This window comes from Chelmon rostratus, chromosome 21, assembly GCF_017976325.1.
Source record: "Chelmon rostratus isolate fCheRos1 chromosome 21, fCheRos1.pri, whole genome shotgun sequence".
Lineage (NCBI taxonomy): Eukaryota > Metazoa > Chordata > Actinopteri > Chaetodontiformes > Chaetodontidae > Chelmon > Chelmon rostratus.
Window position 1 is genome coordinate 19,755,803 of NC_055678.1, and position 25,817 is coordinate 19,781,619.

General features: G+C 42.7%; 3 protein-coding genes across 3 annotated transcripts; all 3 read right to left on the reverse strand.

Moving 5' to 3' along the window:
• Positions 1-864: 864 nt before the first annotated feature.
• On the reverse strand, positions 865-10,482 carry cbx7b (chromobox homolog 7b). The gene is made up of 6 exons (XM_041962724.1): positions 10,196-10,482; positions 8,161-8,204; positions 7,651-7,716; positions 6,392-6,458; positions 5,780-6,155; positions 865-5,147 (listed from the first exon to the last, which is right to left on the reverse strand). Exons 1-6 carry the CDS (start codon positions 10,262-10,264, stop codon positions 4,939-4,941), a joined length of 831 nt encoding a protein of 276 aa, XP_041818658.1. The 5' UTR covers positions 10,265-10,482; the 3' UTR covers positions 865-4,938.
• A 997-nt stretch (positions 10,483-11,479) lies between these two features.
• josd1 (Josephin domain containing 1) lies at positions 11,480-19,530 on the reverse strand. Its single transcript, XM_041962617.1, has 5 exons — positions 19,391-19,530; positions 17,882-18,826; positions 17,657-17,785; positions 16,392-16,586; positions 11,480-14,175 (listed from the first exon to the last, which is right to left on the reverse strand). The coding sequence occupies exons 2-5, from the start codon at positions 18,238-18,240 to the stop codon at positions 14,076-14,078; spliced, it is 783 nt and encodes a 260-aa protein (XP_041818551.1). The 5' UTR covers positions 18,241-18,826; positions 19,391-19,530; the 3' UTR covers positions 11,480-14,075.
• A 1,371-nt stretch (positions 19,531-20,901) lies between these two features.
• On the reverse strand, positions 20,902-25,723 carry LOC121625193 (immune-associated nucleotide-binding protein 5-like). The gene is made up of 8 exons (XM_041963268.1): positions 25,513-25,723; positions 25,057-25,163; positions 24,347-24,424; positions 23,778-23,828; positions 23,567-23,617; positions 23,400-23,450; positions 23,082-23,132; positions 20,902-22,933 (listed from the first exon to the last, which is right to left on the reverse strand). The coding sequence occupies exons 2-8, from the start codon at positions 25,100-25,102 to the stop codon at positions 22,194-22,196; spliced, it is 1,068 nt and encodes a 355-aa protein (XP_041819202.1). The 5' UTR covers positions 25,103-25,163; positions 25,513-25,723; the 3' UTR covers positions 20,902-22,193.
• Between the last annotated feature and the right edge of the window lie 94 nt (positions 25,724-25,817).

Below are 25,817 nucleotides of genomic sequence, written 5' to 3' on the forward strand. Positions count from 1 at the left end.
TAGTTTCTTTTTTTTAAGTTATTTTGGTGGTCTGATTGTTTTTTGCCAATAAATTAATTGTACAATAAAGTATGTTTGTACCATTGGAAAAATACTTGATTGTTGCTCCTTTTTTTATGTGTAAGATATTTTTCTGCAAGTGAATAATTGACAATTTAGCAATTTAACATACATGTTAACATTATTCAATGGAATTTCATGCTATTTGTAGATTGAGGAAAGTCTCAATGTTTCACATTTTCCAAACTATGAAATTGGTTTGAGTTAGAGCTAGACTGGCAGGCAGCCAGGCTGACATATCGATATATAAATCAAACTGCTCACTGTCAGAATTGTAATGCTGAAAATATCAATATCAATATAGATGAATGTATGACACACACCCGTTGTGATGCAGATTAAAGGAGGCAAGGACTGTTGGTACAGAATGCATGTAATCACTGCTATCGGTAAAGATCCACATGTATTTGTGTTTCTCATAACTGACATAATGGTGCTGTCAGCTAGTTGACTGATGGGCAGATTAAGCTCTGGTCGTGGTCCTCTGCATATGGGAACGTGCACCTTTATGTGTTATGGCACACAATAAAGCCATCACTCCCAACTAGTTCATCCTCGTGTGAAGGGTGTGAAGGCTGAGCTTTAAATATGAGGTGATACATAAAACCCTTCCCAAAAAAACAGACTACCCTCCTTTGACCAAACATTTTCTTACCATGCCAATTATTTTTGTACACAACCTAAATTTATTTAAAGGCTTATGGTGAGAACTGTTCATTGGTGTGACACTTATTTGCAAAATTAAGCCTCAGTGGCTTTCTGACAGTCCCTCTGTTCCAAATTTGAACATGTTACCTTGGCTTTAAAGAGTTCACTCATATGGCACTTTGCAGACACCCTGTAAACATGTCACAATATCTGAGCACAACACTGCAGCTGTGTGTATATTTGAGACGTCACTAAGCAGCTGAACAAGTTTGATTAAAATGATACTAAATATGAGCAACATTTATTTTAGTATTACCATAGAAATATTCTATACACAATGACACTTCATGGACTGGAGCAGGTAATGTGCAGGTTTACATCACAATAAAGTGCAAGGTTCTTTGCTCAGTGGAGGACAAAAGCAGCACAAGCAACCACATTAGGCAACGTCAAATCCAGGTGCTCGTTTTGTCACGTCAGTACATTTATGGTATCAGCTCGGAGGTTATCACAAACTATATAAAAACTATTCTGTTCAGTCATCTGCGTGACAAAAACACAGGTATCTTTAAAGAATAAATATACATTCAGGTCAATTTAGAAAAATAACGACTGAAAAAATACATGTTTCTCCCGACTGTCCCCTCCGTCTTCCTCCTCTTTGACGTCCGCTCACATTTCAAATCTAGGTATCAGTGGAGGATCGTTTCAGACAGACACAAACCGAAGAAGCTGGGACAGAACTAGCGTAGGTGTGTGTGTGAAGGATAGAGGGACATTAGCCCTGCAGACAAAACAACAACAAAATTATTCAACTTCAGGCACTTCCATTCCCTGCAGCTTCATTGTCACACAGAGACAGTTTTGAGATCACGAGACGCGGACCCATCAGCCTCAGTGCGGGATAAACAACTTGTGGACCAATGGGACGCCACCGTGGGAGATTCCACAGACTTGACACATCACATCAGCTCCTGTGTCCACCGGGCAGGAAGCCAGCAGGGTTAGACCGCTACACTGGGTTTATACCGCTCTGCTCAGTGTTGATCCCTGATTGCACTTACGTGAAATAAGTCTGGAAAGCTGTGGAGAAACGTTTCACTTCACTTTATGTGTTCTTACAATTGCTCAGTATTTTAAGTAAAATCATTTTCAGAATTATTTGAATGATGATTTAGTTTTCTAACCATCTGATTGATGGGGCGAGCCGGGTCACGCTGTGGTAAACACCACATTGGTGAGTTTCTCATGTTGTAGCCCATTGATTACAAACTGCATAAGCTAAACACTTTTGAAGCATCCTGCAGGTTTTTACATTCACTTCCTACCTTCCAGACAGCAGCAGTATACTTCAGATAGACTTTATATGTATTGTCATGAAATTGTAGATTTCAAAAATGGCATTTTTTCTGACTGATTAAATTATTACTGGTGATATCTATTTGGATTTTTGTCCTTCTAATCAAAATTATCCTACTAATACTGATCCTACTGAAACTGTTGTTGCTTGCTGTAATCATTCCATCTATTCATACTGGCAATTAAAAGTTCCCTTTCATTTTTGCTAAAATGGGGACAAAATGTACACTTTGTGCAAAAATGTGTTCAACTTAATCTGAAGCTAATATGAGGCTTCTGTTTAGCTGCTCCTGCAGCTCAACAAAGAAACCCTGTCTGTGGAGAGACAAAGAGGGAATTTTATACCAAAAAGAGAGTAACTCCGGAAGCTAGCCACTTGATTTGTTGAACCCAGACTGCTATCACCTCATATAAGCTTCAGATAAACTTTGGAGTATATTTTTGTCACAGAATCGGGAGTTTGGATTTTGTCCCCCATCACTTACACTGAAAGTACATTAGGAAGGGATCAGTGTGAATGGCCAGTATGAACAAGAGGAATGATTACAGCAAACAAAACGTGTCTCAGTGTTCATATGAGCACCTGACTATTGTATTAAAATGGCCTTTAAAAATATTGACCCTATCCTTTAACATAGAGGAATATCTCCTTGCAACCTCTCATCATAGGCCTGAGAGGGTGAAACTAAAGTATTTCAAAAGGGAAAAGTCTAAAAAAACCAACATGACTGCGTATCATAATTTAGATTCAGACAGCAGAGAGAGCGTAAAAGAGTGCGAGCTGATTTTCGTACCTTTGTGATAGGTAACTGGAAGGTAGGAAATCAATGAAACCTTTTGGTATACTTTCATTAAAAATGTTTCAGTCATGTAAACTGAGTGATTTACCCTGTTGGTTGAACTCACAAAGAGGCTCCTGATGGACACACAAACCCTTATGATGTACAGTGAATACAGTGCAATTCCATAGTACATTCTGTTATCAGGTCTCATCTAGTTTTCTAATTTTGGTACAATACTCAGTCATCACTTGTATGGTGTGTTGTATGTTTTGAGATGAAGAGCTGGGTGGACAGAGAAAACTACACTGTGTCTATTTGCATTGACAGAACTGTACTGGAGGAGAAAGGCTTGCAGGCGGATCAAATCAGCTCTCAGAGGGTTTTGAAATGCATCCAAGACTAAGTCACACGTCGTACAGAAGTAACAGTCTATGTGTTCACAGGTTACAGGTACAGCACTGCATGTTAGTATGGGACTGACAGCTATGCCCACCTCACTGTAGTGTTGAATATGTACAATACCTATGAGTCCGGTACTAAACGGTTAGCTTAGTGTGGAAGAGACAGAAACAGCGGCCATGTTTACATGCACAGAGAACTCGTCTTCTTCCTCAGATTCACATGATTACTCACGTTATTTGATTTCAACTGTAAATGTCAGAACTCTGCTGCTGTGCTACTTTATAGTCTTACACCAGTACATTCCTCTGATGGCTGTTTACTTTGCAAATGCAAACTCTTCCATCCATGAAGCCCATTCTGTTCACTGCTTCAAAGGTACCCTGTGGAGTTTTTGACCACTAGTAGCACTGTGGAGCAATGTTCTGATGAGTGGGTCCCTGGCTTATTAGTTCTTGGGTGATGTGATACACATTCCTGCTGCTGGTTTCACACTATTCCACTGATCTAGAGGTGCAGTAATGCACCAGCAAAGTAAGTAAGTAAGCAAGCAAACACAGATGGATGCAATGCTGGGTTTTTAAAAACCTGCTGAGCATTACGTTTAATGATGAAGGAAATGCATCTCTGTTAGACCTGGAGGACACACACAATGCTTTTGGTGAGTAGCACTGAATGGAAATACAACAAATAAAATTTACTTAGAAGAAAACCCTACAGGGTACCTTTCAGGTGGTAAAGTTAGGACCCATGACGAAAAAAGATCATGATATACCTTTGAGGGCACATTTTAACTGATACTAACAAATCAAAGATTCCTTAAGTAGCTTTGAGTCTTCAGCTTTCATGAATCCCTTTGACTCGTACCCTCACCTCACCTGACTCACATACTTACAGTAAGTCACATTTGAACAGACCAGTGTGTAGGATTTAGTGGCATCTAGTGGTGAGGTTGCAGACTGCAACCAACTGAGTGGTTTGTCCCTTCTGGGCTACTGTAGAAACATGGTGGTGCAATATTGCAGACGCGGTGGAAGAGAACCCGCTCCCTCTGTAGATATAAAGAGCTCATTCTAAGGTAAATAAAACACAACTACTCTTGTTTTAAGGTGATAATACACTAATGAAAACATAATTATGAATCATATCCCATTTTTGCCATATTCTGCCAATAGAGCCGCATAAATCCTACACACTGGCCCTTTAACTGTTTGGCACTGGAAGATTCCAGAAGTCAACAACAGCACCCTCAGTTAGCCCAGGTGGTGCTTACTGGAGCTGACACCAACCCCTAAAATCAACCTAAATCTGGCAGCCACATAAAGGCAACGCCTCACTCACATTAGGTCCCCCAGTGCCAGTGATTGCAACTAAATCAGCCTGGCGACTTGGCTCACGCTGCTCCAGAAGTCACAACCAGTAACTCACCGTATGAAAGGTGACCAGCTCCGCCTATATATAACATGAACTGGAGTTTGGCCTCGTTCCAGGTGACTCTGTGCATGTAAACATACCACTGACCAGGCTGGAAGTAGCTGGTGAGAGGAAGAGCAGAGTGAGAGGCTACAGAGAGGGAGTGAAAACCCCAACCCCGTTCCTCAACCACCATTCACACACTGTGATGACACCAGTGCATCCAACTGCCTCTCGCAGCGCCCTCCCCACCAACCTACTCAGACCTCATCACATTTCAGACCTCCAGGCCCCACTCTCTGAAGAAGCCTTTGGCCACTCTTGACTCTCGGAAAGTCACTGTGAGGGAGTTGAGGGTGACGTCTGTGACGGTCACCTCCCCCGGACTGACGACGGGTCGCCAGACGTCGTCGTCGTCTGGCTTCTCTGATGCGGTGACCTCGTCTGGGCCAATAGCGGAGCTCCACTCGTCTGTCCTTCTCTGTCCTGAGCGAGACAGGAACGTGACGAGAGAAATGCAGAGGGAGAAGAAGGTAGAGATGCATTGCATTAAGCCTATCACATGCGTACTGTTATTGAGTTAACCTCCCTGGACTGGCCTGGATAGATCATCTCTGCTCTCACAGACGTTATAAACTCACAAAGCCAGACAGGATGCATTTGGCTGCAGGAACCGACATTCATTTAGTAGTGTCTCACCTTTAAACGGTGAATTAAAATGAATTTTTGTACTCTGTCTTGTAACTGTCAACTTAAAAGTCATTATTAATTTATCAAAAATGTACATCTGCTTCAAGTGAAAGGGTGTTACATTACAGGACAGACTGGGTGACTGCCAGTAGATCTTAGCCAGACACAGATCTTTGTAGGGATTCTGCAGTATGCACTGCACTGCATTTACATGCACTACAGAGATTTAAATAACTCTATATTTTCATCTCTGCACGATATGCTCTTTAATCAGCTCTGGATGGACGAAGTTTTATGTTTTTGGTTGCATGCCCAGTGATAAAAAAAGCCTATGCATGTCTGTGCCGACGAGAAGGTTCACAAAGAGTCAAATAAACTGGGTCGTGATGCTGATTAGAGTCTACTGGCTGACCGACTGACACACTTACCATTTAAAATGCCTCCGCTCTTCTCTGTTGTCTCCTTTAGGAACTCCTCTTTGTCCTCCTCTTCCTCCTCTCTATCCTCTTCATATTCTACATTGTCGTCGTCCTCCTCCTCCTCCTCCAGCTCTTCCTCCTCTCCCCGACCTTCCCAGTCCTCTTGTGTGGGACTTGGAGGGTTTGAGTCAAGGCACCTGAACTGCGACCTCTTGGGTTTGCTTTGTCGATGTGCCAGTTGCGGTTGTGGGTCCTGCCTGCAGGCACTGTACGGCTGATCCTCGTCCTCCGACACCAGAGAGCGTGTCAGGGAGAGGCGCAGGCGAGGCGGAGGCTTCTCTGGAGTCTTGTGAGCACTGCGGAGATCCATGGTGTAGACAGTATTCTGAAGGAAGATCAAAGAGAGAACATGTGAAAACTCAAACTCATATTCAATCATGTGAGTGGGGAGGTGGCAAGAAAGAAAAGGCAAGAGAACTATGGTATAGAACACAATCACTGGATAGACATGGGGAAAGGTAGAAAGATAGTTATATAAACAAGTGTAAAGTAATATATGAGTTATGTAAAATCGAAAAAAATGGTCACTCATCAACTTTTTTATTGTTCTCCAAAGTTTACCTGCAGAACGAGTCTTTTGGCTTTGGATCCTTTTCTCCTATGACCCAGAGCTCTGTCTCTCTGCTCTCTAAAGAAGCCAAGCACACTGTTAAAAATAGGCTGATGGCACAATGTCTGTACATATGTTTGCTGACCACCCATAAGACGAGCTGCTCTCCTTGGACACTTTTTTTGTGTCCAGATGTTTCATTGGATTGCAATTTCACATGCCGTAAGAAAAACGCATCCCTGGTATTAGCAACAAAGCATCTTAGACAGGATGTGCAGTTTGACGGAGCAGTGTTTTACGAGTGGATGCCTGTTTGTTCATGTGCATGTGCCCAGAATGTGCACATATGCACATGTCATTGAGACAGTACACTTACAATACACTGCAAATGGTTTTTCAATATTCCACTGATCCACAGGTGGCAGTAATGTGACAAAAACACCAGCAAGGGACAAGAAGAAGACTGCTAGCAAGTGAACATGGATGTAAACAATGAGTGTTTCAAACATTTCCGAAAAATCCACTTTGAAAATCATCAGTCTTTGCCAGGCGACATCAGTCATACAGAATAAGCAGACAGCCGTCAGGGAAGAAGAAGAAGAAGAAGAAAGAGATTAATGAAGAACACACAGACCAGCCTCTTCACATTCTATAACTTCTGAAAGATTTATACAGTCCATCTGAAAAAAGGAAGGAAATGCATTCAGTATGTTTGTTAGACCTCAGGGGTACACATAATTCATTTCGGTGAGTCACACTGAATGTAAACAGAAACTTTGTTTACGAGAAAACTCCACAGGGCACCTTTAAAGAAAATCAGGCTGGAGTGCATGCTTCCTCTCAAATTAATGACCACTTTCATGGTCACCAACATTTTCAGGAACATCCAGATAAGAGAGCATTTGTAAATGCACTCTAGTTGTCATAATTGTCATTGTCATAAACGTGGCCAAATGTGTGTCTGACCACCTTCAGAGATGATTTGGGAGGCAACATCCTCCCTACATCTTTGGTGCGTTTAGCTAGGGATCTGATGTGTTTTGACACAATTCAACAACCCAGGACACACACTAACGCCAGCTGGAGAGAAGTCTTGGATCTGGGCCTCGGTCTGCTGAGTCATAATCTCTTTATGATTAATATAATGTAAGAAGAAAACTGATTTATTCTGCACATTCCTGCTCTAGTATGTGTCAGACCCTCTGGGATTTCCTGGATTCAGGCAAAAACTATTCATGAGGAAAGCATTACATGTCGAGCGGAGCCTTACTTCTCTTCATAGGCCTGCACCAAGCGCTGGTCCAGAATGTGTTCTTCAGGTTCCCATGTGCTGTACCTGCCAGATGTACAAGATTATATACAAGCCTCCTTTATTTTTGTATTTATTTCCTTCATTCATTCGTTACTGCATTCAATCAGGTAATTAAGTCTGTCTGTCTATTACTGCATTGTTATTTGTTGTTTGTTTTGTTTGTTTTTTTGTATGTTTTCACAGTGCTTTTAATCATCAGAGTCTAGATACAAATTTTGAAGTCATGAAAACCATTTTCAAAACTTTTCAGACCTTTGTTAATAAATCAATCTGTCAAATGACTTTTCACATAAGTTCATCCAACAGCATTTGCGTGTATGCCATCCTATCTTCATTATTGAGTGTATGTTTCTCATGGTGCTTAGGTGTGCCTATGTGTAAGATTTACACATAGTTAATCTGAATGTGGTGCACATCCATGAGTGTTATGTAATCCAGCCATCCTTCTGATTGAGTTTATGTACTTACTTTGGAGGCCATCCTTTCCACTTCAGCAGATACTCCACATTCCCCTGTGGAGACATGAAGTTTAAGAGCAGCATCAGCCAAGACGTTAACTTCATCGCAGCCTTTCCAATACTACCTTAATACTTGTGTGACGCATCATTGTCCCATCTACATCAAAGGTGCTTACATCATTTGCTGAAGAGTTCACTCACCTCCTGAGGCACATTCAAATCTATCTAGAATTAACAGGTAATGTAAAAACATGCAGTATGTTTTCCATACACCAGCCAAGCCTCTCAGAGTTAGTCATCCTGGGTGACATCATCCAATAATAACTCCCAAGCCCTCATACGTATTCTCAGCGAGTGAAGTCACCCCTTTTCCCGACTTCATTTTACCCACCAAGTTCCCCATATACAGTAAAGAAGCCAGGACTATACTGTATATTGGGTGAGACTTTTAATAACTTTAACAGGCCTAAATTGCATATTATTGTTGTAAAAACTGCAGTTTAAAGAAGTACCCAAATCCTCGATTACTTGCAATGTAAATCATATCATGAATTTCGCCTATAGAGCACGGAAATATCATGCCCTCAAAAGGTAATGAGAGGTCTTATGGTATTTACTGATATATTCTGCAGTCTGAAGGACAGCTCAACTCAAGGTGCCTCTGTGCCCTCTGGTTACCCAAAAACCTCTCTAGATATGGGTTTGATTAAAGCAAATATCAGGGTTTCACCCATCATTTCACATATATCTGACAATTTAAAAGTTAGTAGCATGTGCGCCCATGTGTTTGACTTGTGGATGGGCAGTAATCCACTGAGCACTACATGTGGTTTTAACATTGGCTTATGCATGCTCTCTGTATCCTGAACTTTCACTTTATACACAACAAAGTCTCACTTTAGGCTCCAGCATCATATACATGTAGGCAAATTAATCTCAAGTAAATCTACATTACAACCACTAATGAAACAGAAGTTCAAGTTAGGCTGCACACCAACTAGTGGCATGTTTCTCCTCCTGATATTGTATATTTTGCCACACTGCTGTTGGTTGCATACACCTTTTGAATGTGCAAGGTAAATGGATGCAGCGGGATGCACTTTATGTGTACTGCATATTCTGTATATTAGCACTGAAATTATTACTTAATTAATCAATTGGTTGATTGACAGCGATTTGGATGATAAATTTATACTTTATCATGCAAATGCGAACATTTTAAAGATTTTCTTTATTCAGTGACATTGTAAATTTGTCTTTGAACTACCGGTGACAGAAAACAAGCCCTTCTGCACATTGCAAGACGTGACATATTGAGACTACTGCGCTTTACAGTTAAAATGATCAGCAATTTAACCATTCGCACATTGGGCATACAGTTGCTGTTTCATCCTGCTGTGAAACTCAGATGTTAAAGAGCTAGTTTGACAGAAGCAGCTAGCCTAATAGGTGATACAGGCTAACATGACCTGCCTTTCTATCTGTGCTTATAACTTGAATTAGAGATACTTTTATCATAAAGTGCTTCAAATATGTTGTCAACCACTGTCCATTTAAGCAGTTTTAAATGTTAAATAGCTCAGACAGACGCTCATTAATCAGGAATAGCAGTGGGAACTAGTAGGAACTACCAGGCGGCGCAGAGCAGTTTCGGGGGGCCTCCTGCGCTCCGGGGAACCATAATTTCTAGCTGCGCACCTCTTCTGTCAACACCATATGGTAACTTACATTCAAATCCAATTAGCAAGCAAACAGGCCCAAAACGGTGGTGTTGGGTCGGTAACATCGCCCCGTGTCCGGCTGAACACCTGACATGTTAAGATGTAGTGTAATGACAACACTCTCCACGTTACATTAAAGGGACATCCTCCTTTTACCCGCCCCCTTCGCACAGCCCGCAATTAGATAACCAGATTAGCCGCGCAATTCTGCTCATTTAATCTCTCAAGCTTTCATTAGCGCCCCTTCCTCCCAAAAGCGTGTCTCCTTCAGATGCTCCGCAGCCACACGGGTTGACACGCTTTGGCAGAACAGATCGTGGTTACCTTTCTAACTCTTTTCTTCACGATTGATTCCACAGCGAACACTTGCTCTCCAATCGCTGACAGCTCCATCTCTGCGCACGCGGCCGTCCGTCGGCTTTTAACTGTCAAAGTAACGTCTTTCTCCTTTGGCAAACTGAGCTAACGTTTTCTGGTTATGACAGCGGTCTCTCGGCTCTGTCCTCTTCCTCCCGTCTCCCCCTCGGCCGCCTCGTTTTCCTGACACTTCACGGGCCCATTTATCCGGAGCCACTTCCTCGAGCTGGATCTTTGCGAGCGTCCAGTGACTTTACAAAATCTGCGACACATCTGCACACCGCTTCGCGCGCACCCGCCTTGCGAGAGCGCGCTCCCTTTCTACAATGAGTCCGCGCGCGCCACCAGCTGCCTCATCGTCCTCATCATTCATGCGGTCAGTGTGTGTACGGATACCAAAAACAGCCAGGAATGAGCTACTGGGATCATTCACTGGAGTCAAAATAGAAATACTACGATGTAAAAATACTGGCGGCAAAAAAGTGTTGCATTCAAAATCTCACTAAAATAAAAGAAGAGAGTATCATTAGCAAGTATCAAAAGTAACAGTACTCACTGTGCAGAATGGCACCTGTGACTGGTATGTTTTTCCAATATTACATAATTACATTGACAGTACTGATGCATGAATAAAAAAAGCAGCATTTTACTGAAGTAGCTGGTAGAAGGGGGTTAGATTTTAACTACATTAGTATGTACAGTAGTTAACTCCAGTGGTTTCCACCTCTGGGCCCCTCCAGAGGGCCACGAGATAAAGCTATGGGGTTGGGAGATGAGTAATAGCGTAGGAAAAACATCCCCAACAATTTCTGCTGCACAAATTTGTATTCACTTTTTGTGCTGCTTGGATTTAAGCCATCTAAAAAGTTAAGGGACAACTCTTTGGTTGAACTACAAATAACTCAAACATCTGAAATGTAAAGGCTCACTAGCCAAAAAGGTCAGAAACCAGTGTGTTATTTTTTAGCAATGCGTTAGCATTTGTAAAGATTTTATGTAAAATCTTGATCTGAATAGTAACTACTAACTGCAGCTGTCAAGTAAATGCAGTCAAATAAGAGGTACAATATTTCCCTCTGAAATGTGAAAGTATAAAATGAAAATACTCAAGTGCAAGTACTTCCCTAAATGAACTTAATTACTTTCCACTACTGACCAAACACGCGTCCCCAGGCTGAGAAGAGGGACATTCTGCTTTATACCTCAACAATGACCCTTTGAGAGAAAAAAATTCAAAACACACACCCACACTGTAGCTTATACATAAAGTGCCGTTATAAGCATTTTATTTCTATGCAAAAAAATGAAAACAACAACAACAACAAAAAAATACAATGACGATCTGTAGAGCTGAAAGATTGTCATGGCGAAAAAAAGCAAGTGTTGATTGTGTGAGACACTAGCCATGATGTGGTTGGGTCCATAAATCTCTCAGTGAATGACGAGTTCTCTGACGTTTCGATGCAGGTCCACTTGAACGTGACATTAAAGGTATACGGACTGGGCTGGAATCGAAGAGTTTCATTCCAAAATAAGACATGCACCGTTGGAAAAACACGTGATCTTGTCTTTATAAAATCATACTATTTCAAACAAGTGTAAATAACATAAAGCCCTTGGCTGCAAAAGTGAAAACATCATAATTGATGAGCTTCGGCCGCTTCTCCTCTAGATTTATGATAAATTGGTGCTTTGGAATAAAACTCCTGAAATGGCGTCAAACTGCACAGCCCCTCTCGATCTTTCAGAGCAACAAATATTTTCTCATGTAAACAAGTTAAGGCCGATATTGTCATTAACAGACAATACACGTATAGTATTAACAGTTTCTCTTAAGCTGATAGATCTGAAAGCTACAAACTCTCTCATAAGGCTCGTTTCACAATGACTAACCACAACACACGTCCAACTAGCCGAACCACCAACTTTCACTTTTCTTTCCACATTGTCTTCATCTACATTACTCTCTACTCAGGCACACTGCGCTCCATCTGGCAACTTCCCTTCATACACCCACCCGCAAAACCCCTCCTCAGACTGAAAGCTCACACAGGTTTGACACATGATAATTCAGGAGAAGAAGAGGAGGAGGAGGAGGAGGAGGAGCTCTGCATCAGCTGAGCTCCCGTGCTACAGAGGGTTGCTGTGGTGGTGACCCTTTGGACCAGAGTGGAGCCAAAGGAAAAATAAAACAGTAAGTATCATCCCTTATTTTATCATCTGTCTGTGTGGTGTCACTTTTACCACTGTGCAAGAAATGATTGTGGCTCTAATGAAGCAAGAGTGTCTGACATGGACGAATAAGAAAATGATTCTTTTAGATCGATATGACGATTTTTAACAAAAACTAATATTATTAATTCAGATTATTACTGACAATCCAGACTCATCTATCACTGACTCACTTGTTCTGGAGCTTTTGACCGCATCACACAGTCCTCATTGGCAGATAAAGTTTACTCGGCGGCCAGTGTTTGCCGGAGAGAAGGGCTGTGACGGACCGTTGTTTTCAACAATCAGTCTGTCATTTGGTGAGTAAAATTTCTCACATCTTAAGTTAACATTCTTAAATTGCTTGTTTTGGTCTGACTAACAGTCCAAAACCCAAAGATATCCAGTTTTACTATCATAAATGACTCCGATTTATGTCATTTTTGTTTAGAAAATAACGTAAATGTTTAATAATTTACCAAATTTGTTGCCAATTAATTTTGCGTCACTGGTCAGTGTGAACAGCTACCTTCAATCTGCTGATGAGGACCGTGCGATGCAGTCAAAAGCTCCTGAATAAGCTTGTAAGCAGTCCTTGAGTTGAGATAGTGTTGTCGACTGCTTTTTCCAAAGTCAAGTATTAACTGCCAAGCTAACTGCGCATAGTAATCCAAAGTATGGCCAATTTTTGTAATTTCAGATTTTGGGGGAGATTTCGATAACTCTAGTTTGATAAATTTTACATCGTGACACAGTGGAATTCTACTGGCAGATGATAATTGTTAGTATTGCGTTATTTCGTCGATGACAAGCACTCTTCAAGTGAACAATGAAAAAAAAAACAAGCTGGATGAATGATGCTGTTCCTCTTTCCTTGAAAGGAAACTGAAGCAAACATCCACTAGAGGGAGTGCTAGGCCCAGGTGTTGCATTGTTTTGTTGCATATAAAACTGTTGTGTCAGCACAGTCTCTGTACAGTAAAGGCTCAGACTGTGCCAGAAGTGATCGGGAAGTAGGTGAAAATACAAATTTGGCAACGTGATGAATCACTGATTTTGACATGTGATGGGAGGAGGAGTGAGATGGAGGCATGCTGAGGCAAGGAAGGGCACGCTTTGGTGAAAGTGAAGGACGGAGGATACGGACAGAGAGAGATCCACGACAGGAAGGGAAGGACAGAAACACAAAGACACTGGATCACTGAGGGAGACGGCAGATAAACACAGCATTTCTCATAAAGCCTGAACTCCCATGACTTTGGAAACTTAAAACAGTAAAAAGGACAAAAAATAAATGGATCAAAACTGACATTGAAAAATAGTCAATATATATATAAAAACACAAGAATAGCAGAAACAGAATAGTAACTTTATAGAAGTCTTAACTGTGTTGTAAGTAAAGGACTGTGATTCTTGGTTTCTCCCTGTAAAGTGTTTGCCTCCTTCATTGCTTTGTATCTTATCAGAAAAGAGTCCAGCAATGGCTGTGTAAACAAAACCCAAAAAGGGGGGTGGGGGGTGGGGTGCGGGGTGTGTGCATCCATGTGATTGGCTGTGCACGGCTCTACTTCCTCTCCCGTTCATTCAGTGATCGGCCCGGTGGCCCAGGCGGAGCTGTGATTAGTCGGTAAGACCCTTAGCCGTCAGAGCGCCATGTTTGATGTGCCTCCACTTCCTCCGAGACGACCAGCAGGAGTTCACAGTTCTTTCCTCGCAGCTGCTGGCGGAGGAACTTTCTGGGATGTGGTAAAAGTAAAAAGGATAGCCACAGTTACACGATGAAAGCTTTTCTTGTAGTTGTAGCAGTTGTATGAAAAAGGCAGACCCGACATTTTTTCCCCTCTTGGGGGAACAGATGATCAATTTCTGAAGTTGTCATGGCCAACGGTTTGGCAACCAGTTGCCTTTTCAGACATCCAGCAGTCACATTGAGTACATGAAAAATGTCAGACCAACATTTACTCTTTTGGCGCTGTTTTGGTTTCCGCTAACTCCTGAGGGGAATATCTTTCTCATTAGCTGTTTACTGCTCCACTATGTTTACAAGCTAGTTGCTAGTGTTGCCTATTTTGCGGGCTGGTTGCATAAAGTGAGTTTATAAGAGCTTCAGTCTGGTGATAATTCTCTGTGGTTTTGTCACATTACACATAGTCATCTGATCTGAGTTTTAAAGGAATAATTTGACATTTTGGGAAATATACTTATTGCCTTTCTTGCAAAGAGTTAAATAAGAAGATCGATAACACTCTCATATATGTGCAGTAAATATGAAGCTTCTTCCAGCAGCCATTAATCTAGTTTAGCATACTTTCATATTAGCATATAAGTGTATTTCCCAAAACCAGGTCTGTCCCGGAATGTGGATTTTCAGAGTTGAGTCTGAGTAAGCTCTGCAAACTGATGCATCAACTCTGGAGGCCTTTGCTTTATTAATTTGTCACATGCTTTGGGTTCACTGGTTCATGCTTTTCCTAATCTATAGTTAGCAATACTTACAGTTATGAAACATGCATCTTCCCTCTCCTGCTTAGCTAGTGTCAGCTGAGCACACGTCACACCTGCTCCCACACTCAGCTCCACTTTAGGGACTGATGGATTATCAGATCCGATATTCAGCATTTTTCCTTTTATTGGAATCAGTGTTTTGTTTGTCTGATTGCCAACAACATAAAATAATTCAAAAACACGCTCCATTGGCTCTGATGCAGCAGCCTCTCTTTGTCTGTATTCAACATTGTGTAGACTCAATATCCCGCCTACAGCACTATCTGATACGCAATAATCTGCTACACATCACATCACGATTAACAGCCTATCAACACTGAAGGTTACTGTACCACAGACAGGCGCAGAGGAACACACTTGCAGACTGGAGCAGCTCTGATGAGCATGTGGAGCTGTGTTTCCAAAGTAAGGCAGCAGATATTTCTATACTTATATTAGATTTAGAAATACCACAGTCTTTTATGCTGAAGTTGCAAAAACACCACAATCTTGTGATCTACATCTATGATAATAAGCATGCCCAGTTTCCCAATTGCACCGCTGAAAACGTCTGAAAAATGCACTGTTACAGCGATCTACAGTCAACTATAACGAGATAATAGAGTTTATTTATGCAGCGATATCTAATGTTATATCTGTGAGCAACACTGGTGCCAGTGCAACTAGAGCCGAGTTTAGCTACCAACAGCTACCTTGCAAATCTAACATTGCTCACCTGTGTGAGTTGGTGTTTTCAAATGTTTACAGGTAGCCGATGGTCATAATAACGCAAGCTAATGTTGAGTCTCGCAGCGCTAACTTGAATTCGATAGCGAAGGTCAAAAAGTTTATTTGCTGATCCGTAATTAAGCCAACCTTAATGATCTAAATAATGATCTAAATCCGCAAACTAACCAGTCACTAAAGCTATCAAATAAATGTAGAAAGCACAACATTTGCCTCCAAAATGTATTGGAGCTGAAAATGGAAAGACTCAAGCAAAATACAAATGCCTCAATAATGCGCTGAAGTGCAGTACTTGAGTACCCCTAGTTCTTCTAAATTTTGACACTGTTTTTCATTTTTACTGAAAATGCATATCGGTTCCAAATATCGTTATCAGCCTGCTTGATTACTAATAATCGGTATAAGCCCTGAAAAATCACATCGGTTGATCCCTACTGCAAACTCAACGCTTCCTGCAGCTGCCTCCCAATAAAAAGACTTCCAGCTGTGAAACGAGTGTGTTAGTTAAGTCACAGAAGTTTCACAGTTCGACAGACAGACCAATCGGATCATCTGTAGAGTACCACCATTACACTAGAGAGGGAAAAACCTGGTGTATTTCCTTAACACGGCTCCTGCGTGTGAGAGATTAATCCACTACGGCACAATTATTCTAAATCCCATAACAGCAACATTTCTGGTCATAGCGGGAACATTAGCACGCATGTCCCATCACCCTCACCTGAGCTCATCCGGGTTGCCAATGGGTTGAGGGCTTCGCAGCTTGGAGTCCAAGTTGTAGTAGACCCCTCCCACCTCCCGGACCCCTATCCAGTGCTGGCGTTTGAGCGGCAGCCGGAGAGGCCCCCAGCGCAGGTTGGATGGCACGTTCAGAATAAAGCCCGTCACGTTGCACAGCTCGATGCTGCCGACGTCCCTGTGGAAAGAAAAGCAACATTTACTAGTGTGATATATTGCCAATGATAGCGACTGGAGCAATTTTTTAATTTCTATAGATAACTGATTAATCTGAGATTAAACTGCATAAAAGTTTCTCTTTTTTTTCAAATACCATGCAGAAACTTGCTGTCAGACTTTCCTATATGCACCCAAATGCACCAGCCATGAAAACAGGTCGCAGGCACGTGACAATCATAGCTTTGAAAACAAATATGTCTAATGCAATTGCTGGAAATCTATTACACATTTCATAGAAGTGCCTTATTATTTGTACGGGGAAGTTTAAGCCATAATAAGTGAATTTCTGTTTTTTGTCGGCGCCTTAAAACACAACACAATGACAAAAATGCAAAAGCTTTAATCACATGCTATAGGTTGAATCACGACTGACTTGTCAATCAGCAACAGAGAGCAACACTGCTGTTTTTGTCACAAGATTAGGGGTAGCTCTGATTTTGTTCCTGTTCTGGTCAAAACAGAGAAACGGGACTATGGCCTCTCTGATAACATTAATGTTTTACTGATAAAAGCGAGTCTGTGGCTGCTATTGTTGTCAACAGTCATGCCGGCCTGTTAATGAGGGAGGCAGGAATGCTGATTAAAAAAAAGAAAACGTCACTTTGTCAACTGATGGATCTGCTGACCAGTCAAAGAGATCATTCGAGGTCCTGTTGGTGATATGTTATCTAAGGTGCAGATGAGGACACAGGGAGCCTCTTCACAACATTTACCTTATGTTTACACTCTAGGATTTATTTGCTCCTTGTTTTGTCGCCGTGTATTCATGGAACAAAAGAAACAAGACGTGGGATGATGACAAAATTGTCTTTGGGTTACGGTCGGCCTCTCTGGCCCACTTACTGTTCATTTAGAGTCACGACGAAGGAACGTGGTCAGAAGATATAATGCAGCTACGACATAAGCAACTGATGTGAGCAACGGTGAAAAATCCAAAGATAAACATAACCATCCTTCAACTGCCCTACATTTTCTAGCGCAAGAATAAAGACAAGAGAAATGGAAGTTTTCAGCACCAGTCCTACATACCTCCTTTTATCCCACCAAACTGCCTCAAACCCTCGGGTCTGCAGGGCTGCCATAATGACATTTACATCATAGTTCCCATTTCCCAGCATGCTCTTCTTGTGAGGTGTCACCAGAGTGCTGGGAGAAAGCCTGTGGCAAGTGGACAAGAGAGGTGAACAGATCATCCACAACATTTCATGTACTCAGGCTGGATATTCTTATATGTTGGCATACTGGCTTTCCCACCTCTGGTATATCTCCTGCAAGGTGTCCCTACTGAAGGCCGTCCCGTCCTGGAAGACGTTGTTGAGGGCGTGCAGGGCGCACAGCTCCCTCCGCTGCTTCTCGTGATAAATGGCCGGAGGTGTCAGAGAGGGTTGAGGAGGCAGTGGGGGGGTGAGGGAGGAAGAGGAGGATGAGAGATCCTGCTGTTGCTGCTGAGAGTCCGTGGGATCCCTGCACCTCCTCTCCTCTGCTCCCACCACCACCACCTCCCCTCCTCCTCCTTTCTGCTTGCTGACCTTCCAGCGCATGCAGCCCAGCTCTTGCAGGCTACCTCGCCCCTTCCCCTTCCACTCACCGGCTGGATACGGAGCGCTTCCCATCCCTGGACGTTCACCACCACCACCACCACCACCTCTGCCGCTGCCGGCACCGCCTCCTCCAGCTCCACCACTACCTCCACAACTACTACTTTCAGGACGCTACATCAGCATCATGACAACCGTTGCCATAGCAACCTCTCAGCCGCCTGGAAGAGAGGAGCTCGTGTGTTCGGTCGAGGGAGAGGAGGGGGTTGCAAGGTGAATGAGACCTGTGGCTCTTTAACACAATAACACCTGCTCGCTCTCAAGGAGAGATGTGGAGAAAGGTCAGCGGGAGGGAGGAGAGGTAAAGATGGGGTCGCCAGCAAATATCGCAAACAAAGAAACTCCAGATGCTCCCAAATGAAAGATGGCTCCCCCCAACCACACCACAGTGGTGTCGTCAATCAAAGTGCCGCTGCTGTCTGTGCACTTCCACTTCCTCCATCGTCCGTGGGTGCGTTGACAGCTCCTTCCATCCAGCCACCGAGCCTACAGCTTTGCGGTTCTTCCCATCACCAGGCTGCTGACCACGAAGCGTCCCTTCCACTGGAGCACACACAGCGGGGGGGTTTGATGCTGAGCAGTGACGGGCGCCTGGAAGAACCTGAGAGAGAGACAGAGAGAAAAGCTAATTAAAGCTCATTTAAAACAACAAACACGGGCAAAAATCCCCACCACAAGCTGGCAGAGCCCAAAATGACATCTTAGAACGGCTGACTGTGTCTGAACAGCAGCCAAACACCTTAAACTGCATTTTAAAGCAATGCTGGTTTTGCTGCTGATGGTGACAGATGAGCTGAGATGACACTACAAGCTGCTACAGCCTCCTCTTGGTCAGCAGAGCCCAAAACGAGAAGGTAAACACTTCCAGCAGCTTGGGCTGGATAGAGGAAGCAGGCTGTTTTGTAAGTAAGCTAGCAAAATCTGACAAACAGCCCCGTGCTAAACAGGACACACACACACAGCACAGCTTACAGTCAACTACACAAGGATGGCCGCTGTTATTCTCTAAAACCATCCGCTTTCAGGCTCAATTAATCCACGATAGCAACATATTCCTGGCGTTAATCGTCTGGCTGCTCTACGTGACTCCCGAGTCCACAGCAAACACAACCAACAACGCTTCCTCCGCGTCTTCTAACTTCATTTTCTCCGGCCGACCGCTTACCTGGCCGCTTCCTGCCGCTGGTGCCACAGCTGGACTATCATAAACCGGTCTTAAAACTGAGTCTACGCTCTCCCGTTTTCCTGAACACTGTTCGGTCCTTTGTCTTTGCCAGTTTTCCCTGGTACAGCTCCCTCTCCTTCTCTCCCTCTCTATAGTCTGTCTCTCTCTCCGTCCGTGCACACGCGCACATGCGCAGTAGCGTCCCCCTGGCTCCATGTTGCTGTCACCGCCTGCGTCAGTAGACAGCGGAGCGGTCCCTCCCCTGGGACTGCGAAACCCTATATTTTCCACTTTACTGTGAGTGGGCATGTTTGAAATACATCAATAAATAAAGAACAAGGTGCTGCCTTACGTCGTGTTTGCGCCACTGATGTACAAGTAGTTAAATATACGTTTTTCAGCTTGTTTTTAAGATGAATGCTTAAAGTGGCTGTAACTAGTATCTGCTATGCTAACAATAAACAAAGAGTTGCTTATAGTGATGAACCCACAGATAATTGTCTCCTGACATCAGTATTTTAGCTTCTTTTAGTTTATTGTTTTGGTTTTACACCCGTGTTTCATTGTTTTGAGTCACACCCAATGTAGCTTATGTGCTTAGCACGGCAGACAAAGTTATCAGCTTGCTAGGGAATATTGAGCAGCTACAGAGCTGCAGTTGGTGGAGACTAAAACAGAGCTCAAAGGTCATCTGAACAGATGTCAGTACATACAAATACTGATGAATCCCATCTTTGAGATTTTCATTCTGTTGAACCCCGTTTGACGGTACTTCAGCGATAGCCATTCACTTTATGTAGTAGTCTTCACTATGACTTGCCTAGTCAGCATTTCGCGTGCAGAACCTCACCCCAGCCTGTGGTCTGTTTGGCAGCGTAAATACTTAAAGGAGTTGTTCCTCTTCCCTTGAATTTTTGAGAGTAATTTAAAATTCAAACACAAATTTCAATTAAACACTTGCAGTTTCCACCAGTAACCACTGGTGGTCGCCAAATCAACCGGAACTGTGACTTTAAAGCTGCAAAAGTCATTTTTGACCACTAGAGGGAAAAAACAAGCTCAGCACTGAACTTATCAAGCTGTTATGGCCAAAATGTTGGCAAACCAACACACACATCCAGCAGACACATTATCATCCCTTTGATGTGGTGTTTGGGGCCCTCTGAGGAATATTATTCCTCAGATCTTCTTTATTTGAGCTCTACTTTGGTCTGCAAATTCCTGTGAATGTTATGCAGCCATAAAAACTGCAACAAAGAGCTAAAAGTGTTGTTTCTTTTTAGCTAAACTGATCCAAAAGTCCAGAATTTCCCATTCATATGCTGTTTTCGCCTCAGTGCTTCAGAATTATTTAATTAAACAGTAACAAGTAATCCAAAAGTGACACTGGAAAATCTGGATCACTGGATTTTGTACCACTTTTGTATGACCACTGCAATTCTCCGGAATTGGTAAAAAAAAAAAAAAACTACTCTCCTGCCTGCAGCTCATCCAAAACTGCCAGGATTTTGACTCGGGCCCTGAAACATGATCACATTACACCGACCCTGTCTTTCTTACACTGACCACCTGTTGCTTTTATAAGAGATTTCAAGAACAGTCAAGGAACAGTCAGTTATCTGTTCCTTTCCGCTCCCTGAGATCCTCAGATGCGTCGTTCCTGGTTGTGCCAATGTCCAGGTTAATACATCAAGGTGATAGAGCCTTTGCAGTTCAGCTCCTACACTTTGGAATGACCTGCCTGAGGAGATCAGGGCTGCAAACTCTGTCTCACCTTTAAAAATGTATTGTCAGTGATATAGTTTGTTTTACTCTCCTTGTGCTTTACATGTGTTTTGTTTTTATTGCAAAGCACTTTGTAACTGTAACTGTGATATAAAAAAAAAAGTTGATCATTATTATGTTTAGTCAATAAATTTATACATCATCATGCCTTTGAGGAACCTGATTGAGGACGCTGCTGAAAGTCTGTACAGTCTGGTTGAATGCTCTCTCTAACCACATGGCCTCTCAGCTTTACGAGTGTAATTTGTGTTTCATTAAAGTCATTAAGACTTGTCATACTTAAAAATGTGGCCAGCCACAACTCTAAAAATGAAAAGATAGAAAATGAATGTGGGTTTACACAGCAAGACATTGAGAACAGATGCTTGCAAAATAGAGATTATATTAATATGTCACAATTAAAGCTACACTGATATATTGATTTACTGATTTGCATTACTATACCATATATCAACTTGTCATCTATTGCCAATATGATTTGTGTTTGCAGCTAGACAAATACAGTCTATGAAACCTGCAAGCTTTCTCTGATGTAAATACTTTTTTGGTCTAAATACTAGAGTACACTGAACAGTACTGCTGAACTCCAGTCCCACTATGACCTCGCTTTATTTTCTCTGATCATCTTTAAAGTTTGATACCTCTTATGAATTATGAAAGACAGAGGAGGGCTAAGCACTGGATCAGAGTAAGAAAACACAGGCCTTCACCAAGGAATAAACAGACACTGAAGAATTACAACACATCAGAATTGGAACATTAAGTGTGTGTGGGCATGATATCTAACCAAAAGCATCTGTGGCATGTTGAAAACCAAAAGACGGCCAGTGGTGGTAAATTCATTTGGACAGTGGTAAACCAGCAGAGTGACAAAAATACCTCAGGCAAAGAATCACCCTTGCACTTAAAGTCAAAATTGCATGTTTAACACTTGACTGAATCCCGCCTCCTTATTTTTTCACTGCCCCAACAACTCTTTCACACAGGCCAGCAACACCAGCTCTCCTCTCTCTTTTATTTACATGTGTCCCAGTTTTCCAGCCAGTGCAGAGGCCATGTCAGCCAGTAGCTCCTCCCTGATGCGGTCCTCCCTCCTCTGCAGCTCGTGGACGAAATGCCCCCTCAGTGTCTTCATCTCCATCACACGGCCCACCAGCTGCCTGCGTGTCACTCCCTGCACCTCTGCGGGACAGTCTGGACTGTTGTCTACCAGCTCAGGCCTCTGGCCACATAGAGACAGAGCCTTTTTCAGACCCCCAGCGTCCACATCCAGCATCTGATCGACAGTATGTCGTCGACCCAGATGGTCGGCATGGGTGAGCACTGGGATGATGTGTCCCACGGCCCCGTCTCCAAACAGCTCAACGGTGGCTTGGATCGCCTGAGCCACATCCTGGTCGATCCCCTTGCTGGACCCTGGAGCTCGGATCACCAGCAGGAAGGCGTGTGGTCCAGGACCGGCGAGCTGAAGACTCCTCAGAGCTTCCCTGGCTCTCTTATTGTTCCCCTGTGAAGGCCCCAAAAGATCTGGTGTGTCAATCACTGTAACCTCGCTACCGTCCATTACTGTCCTTCTCTTGGTGCTCTCCATCTGGGGACCCATGGGTGTCCTTGTCTCACTGTTGCCTAACAAAGTCTCTGCCAGGGAGGTCCGTCCTCCACCGGCAGGCCCCAGGAGGATCAGCCTCAGGGCTGGTTTGCTGGGACTGCTGCTGGTCGGATCGATCTTTGATTCCAGTGCTCCGTCTCTGGATGACCCTGCAGAGAAAGTTTTTATTAAATAAATAAGAAAACAACTCACAGAAAAGTTGAGATTATCAGCCCAAACCGAACTGGGTATGAGTGGATCTTCTGTTTTAGACACAACAATGAACAATTAATCAAAGGAAGACTGAGGCGAACTGACCTGTGACTGCTTTGATGACAGCAGCCAGCCACTTGAACTTGGAGGAAAATCCTGATGGAGGAGCAGATTGTAAGTCAGTTTAACTGTTAATTATAGGCCTATAATCATTATGTAGCTCTATCACTAAAATAGCTGCAGCCCCTTGAGATACTAAATTGCTGTCATCTGTCTAGCGAGTTTCTCACTTCCTCTGACTACTCCAACTTACCCACTCAAACTGTAAACCTCTCCTGACCCGTTTACCTCCACTTAAAAAGTCAATTTGAAGCACACAGTGAAGAGTAAACAACATCCAACACAAATGCAGGCGGCACTCACCTACGAAAAACCGCCAAATTCGAGACAGCCATTTAAACAGGCTCTGGATTCCTGAGGTCCAAGACAAAAACAGAAAAGTAAGCACCTGAATTTATCAATTCAAGAGGGCATGTGCCACATTTTTGTTTTATTCCTGGACGTCAGAAATGAGGGATTATATCCTGTACCACGAAGGGTTCCCACCAGGCGGCTCACCCAGCTCCAAAGAGCTGACAGACCTGAGGCAGACACAACAACAGGAACGTGATAGTCAGATTACGTCATGATTGTTACGTCATCTATCAAACATAGCTTTGTGTGCTGTCAGCTAAAATCAGGCTGTGAAGGGGAGCACAAAGTGACCTCTGACTTCTGATATATCAGCCTGACTAAACTCACCAGTTAGAGAGCAGAACAGACGAATCGGCCATCGAATCAGAGCTGGGAGTGCTGCAGGGAAAACAGACCACTGTCACTGACAGCAGGGGCCATGAAAGATAATAATGTGGTTTATATAGAAGATCTAACTGCACCTCTGGATTAAAAACCTTTTGTGGTTCCTTTTGTATATCTATAAATAATTCATGCATTTTTACTCTCTGAGTCTGTGCTTCCTTCTGAAGAAGTAAACCTTTAAATCAGGTCACAAATACTGGATTTTCTTTTTAAAGGCACAGTAATTACCTAAAACAGCTGGGCATTGCAGGTTTAAGCAAATGTCTCTAAAGCAGGAGTTAATTGAGAATTTCCTAAGAACTATTTTCTGCAGTGGATGGATACACATTTGGTGCACTAGGTCAGCAGCAGCAGTAAATGGGATTAACCGTGTAAACTACTGCACCCATGTTCATTGTCATGGTGTGGCTCATTTCAGTATGTTTCATAATAATAAAGGTCACCCTCAGTATGTATATTTCCTGGCTAAACCCCTGATGATACGAACAGGGAATGTGAACGTGTGTACTGACTCTGTGAGAATCTGTAGAGAAGATACCCCACCACAGTAAAGGCTCCCATCTGGACACTGCTGCCGTTCAGCCACAAGCCTTAGAGAGTGGAGGGAGGAAAGCACGACATTAGTATTGCAGTGTTGTACACAACTTATCATGGGGTTTACCTTTCACCCAAATGTGAAATGCAGACTGAAATACTCTTAAATCCCAAGAAAACCCTATTGTTCAGTGCAGGGCTTTGTGTGTGTGAGCGCCTATAAGAATATCAGAGTTTACCTTCAAAATAAATGCTTTCATTTTAATCTTTATAGCTATGTAAAAGGCTGACAGCATCATCTTATTCATTCAAGGTTGTTTTGAGGGCGGGACTGTAGCACAGTTTTCAAAATATGGCGCAGGAAGTTGTTTTAAACATTTTTTGTTAATTTTCTCAAATTGACAGAAGTGTGCATGTTTATTTTGAAAAACTAACCTGGAAGTCAAAAAGGTTTTGCTGCTAACCTGATGTTAGACTACGTCCTCTGTATTCAACATGCAACATCTTCCACATCTAACAATGGTTTGGTTTTTACAGCCATGAAGACACAATGTAATAATATAGAAACCACCTGAACATCTCATTAAGTCCAATATAAATAATACTTTGTATATTCTCTGTGAAGTAGTGCAGACATCTTTAATGTGTTTAAAGGTATGCTTGATGAGTTTTCAAAATTCCAACTGACCTGTAACAGCATCCTCGGAGTTGTCCTTCTCACACTGACACTCCATTTCTCTGGAGTTGACGGACCTTCAGTCAGTGTCAAGGAAGCCAGAATATGTGACAGCACTTCTGCTCAGAATTTTCAATATAAAAGCCCGAAAAGTTAAACATAACACAGGGCTGACAGATGTTTTGCAACATTCTTGAATCATACAAACAACTCATAATAAAAATAGGACTAATATCAGGATTCAGTTTGTTCCTACAACAAAAAAAAAGTGCCTGGATATAATTTTCACAACATGTCACAGTAAATTCAGACCATAGAAAGGCTTCATAATCCTTCAGTTGTATGCTAACAGCAAGTTTAAAGACTGGGTAAAAACACAAATCCTACATTAGAAAACTCGACATATACAATATTAAAGAGTCTATTTTATCCCATAGCAATGGCAAAATGTTCCTAAAGCTCCATTACCTGGATGATCCTCCCCTAGGAATGCCGACAGCTTCCAGTCGATCAAAACTTGACGCAACTCACATGAGGTCAAAGTGCTACGTTATCCTTCTTCCTGCTTTCATACAGAAACATCTGCCTGTGCAGGCCTGCCCCCAACAGGAACACTGCCCTTACTTTAATTGTGCTGTGTGGCAAAACAAAGCAGCGAAAAGGTCCAGGTATGCTGATAATTCTGTGGTCTTACTGTGGCGGGACACACCTTCTTTCTTGCTACAAGAAGAACTGGAAAAGCTGCTTCAGATGTACAGTATACTGACTAACTA

Coding starts and splice junctions, on each gene's coding strand:
- LOC121625193 (XM_041963268.1), bottom strand. CDS start 25,102: ATGGAGTGTCAGTGTGAGAAGGACAACTCCGAGGATGCTGTTACAG. Junction 24,425..25,056: donor CTCCGAGGATGCTGTTACAG/GTCAGTTGGAAT, acceptor CCACTCTCTAAG/GCTTGTGGCTGAACGGCAGC. Junction 23,451..23,566: donor CCTGGTGGGAACCCTTCGTG/GTACAGGATATA, acceptor CTTGGACCTCAG/GAATCCAGAGCCTGTTTAAA.
- josd1 (XM_041962617.1), bottom strand. CDS start 18,240: ATGGGAAGCGCTCCGTATCCAGCCGGTGAGTGGAAGGGGAAGGGGCGA. Junction 17,786..17,881: donor TTGCAGGAGATATACCAGAG/GTGGGAAAGCCA, acceptor CACTTGCCACAG/GCTTTCTCCCAGCACTCTGG. Junction 16,587..17,656: donor GTTTGGTGGGATAAAAGGAG/GTATGTAGGACT, acceptor TTCTTTCCACAG/GGACGTCGGCAGCATCGAGC.
- cbx7b (XM_041962724.1), bottom strand. CDS start 10,264: ATGGAGCTGTCAGCGATTGGAGAGCAAGTGTTCGCTGTGGAATCAATC. Junction 8,205..10,195: donor TGAAGAAAAGAGTTAGAAAG/GTAACCACGATC, acceptor ATGTCTCCACAG/GGGAATGTGGAGTATCTGCT. Junction 7,717..8,160: donor TGGAAAGGATGGCCTCCAAA/GTAAGTACATAA, acceptor TACATCTGGCAG/GTACAGCACATGGGAACCTG.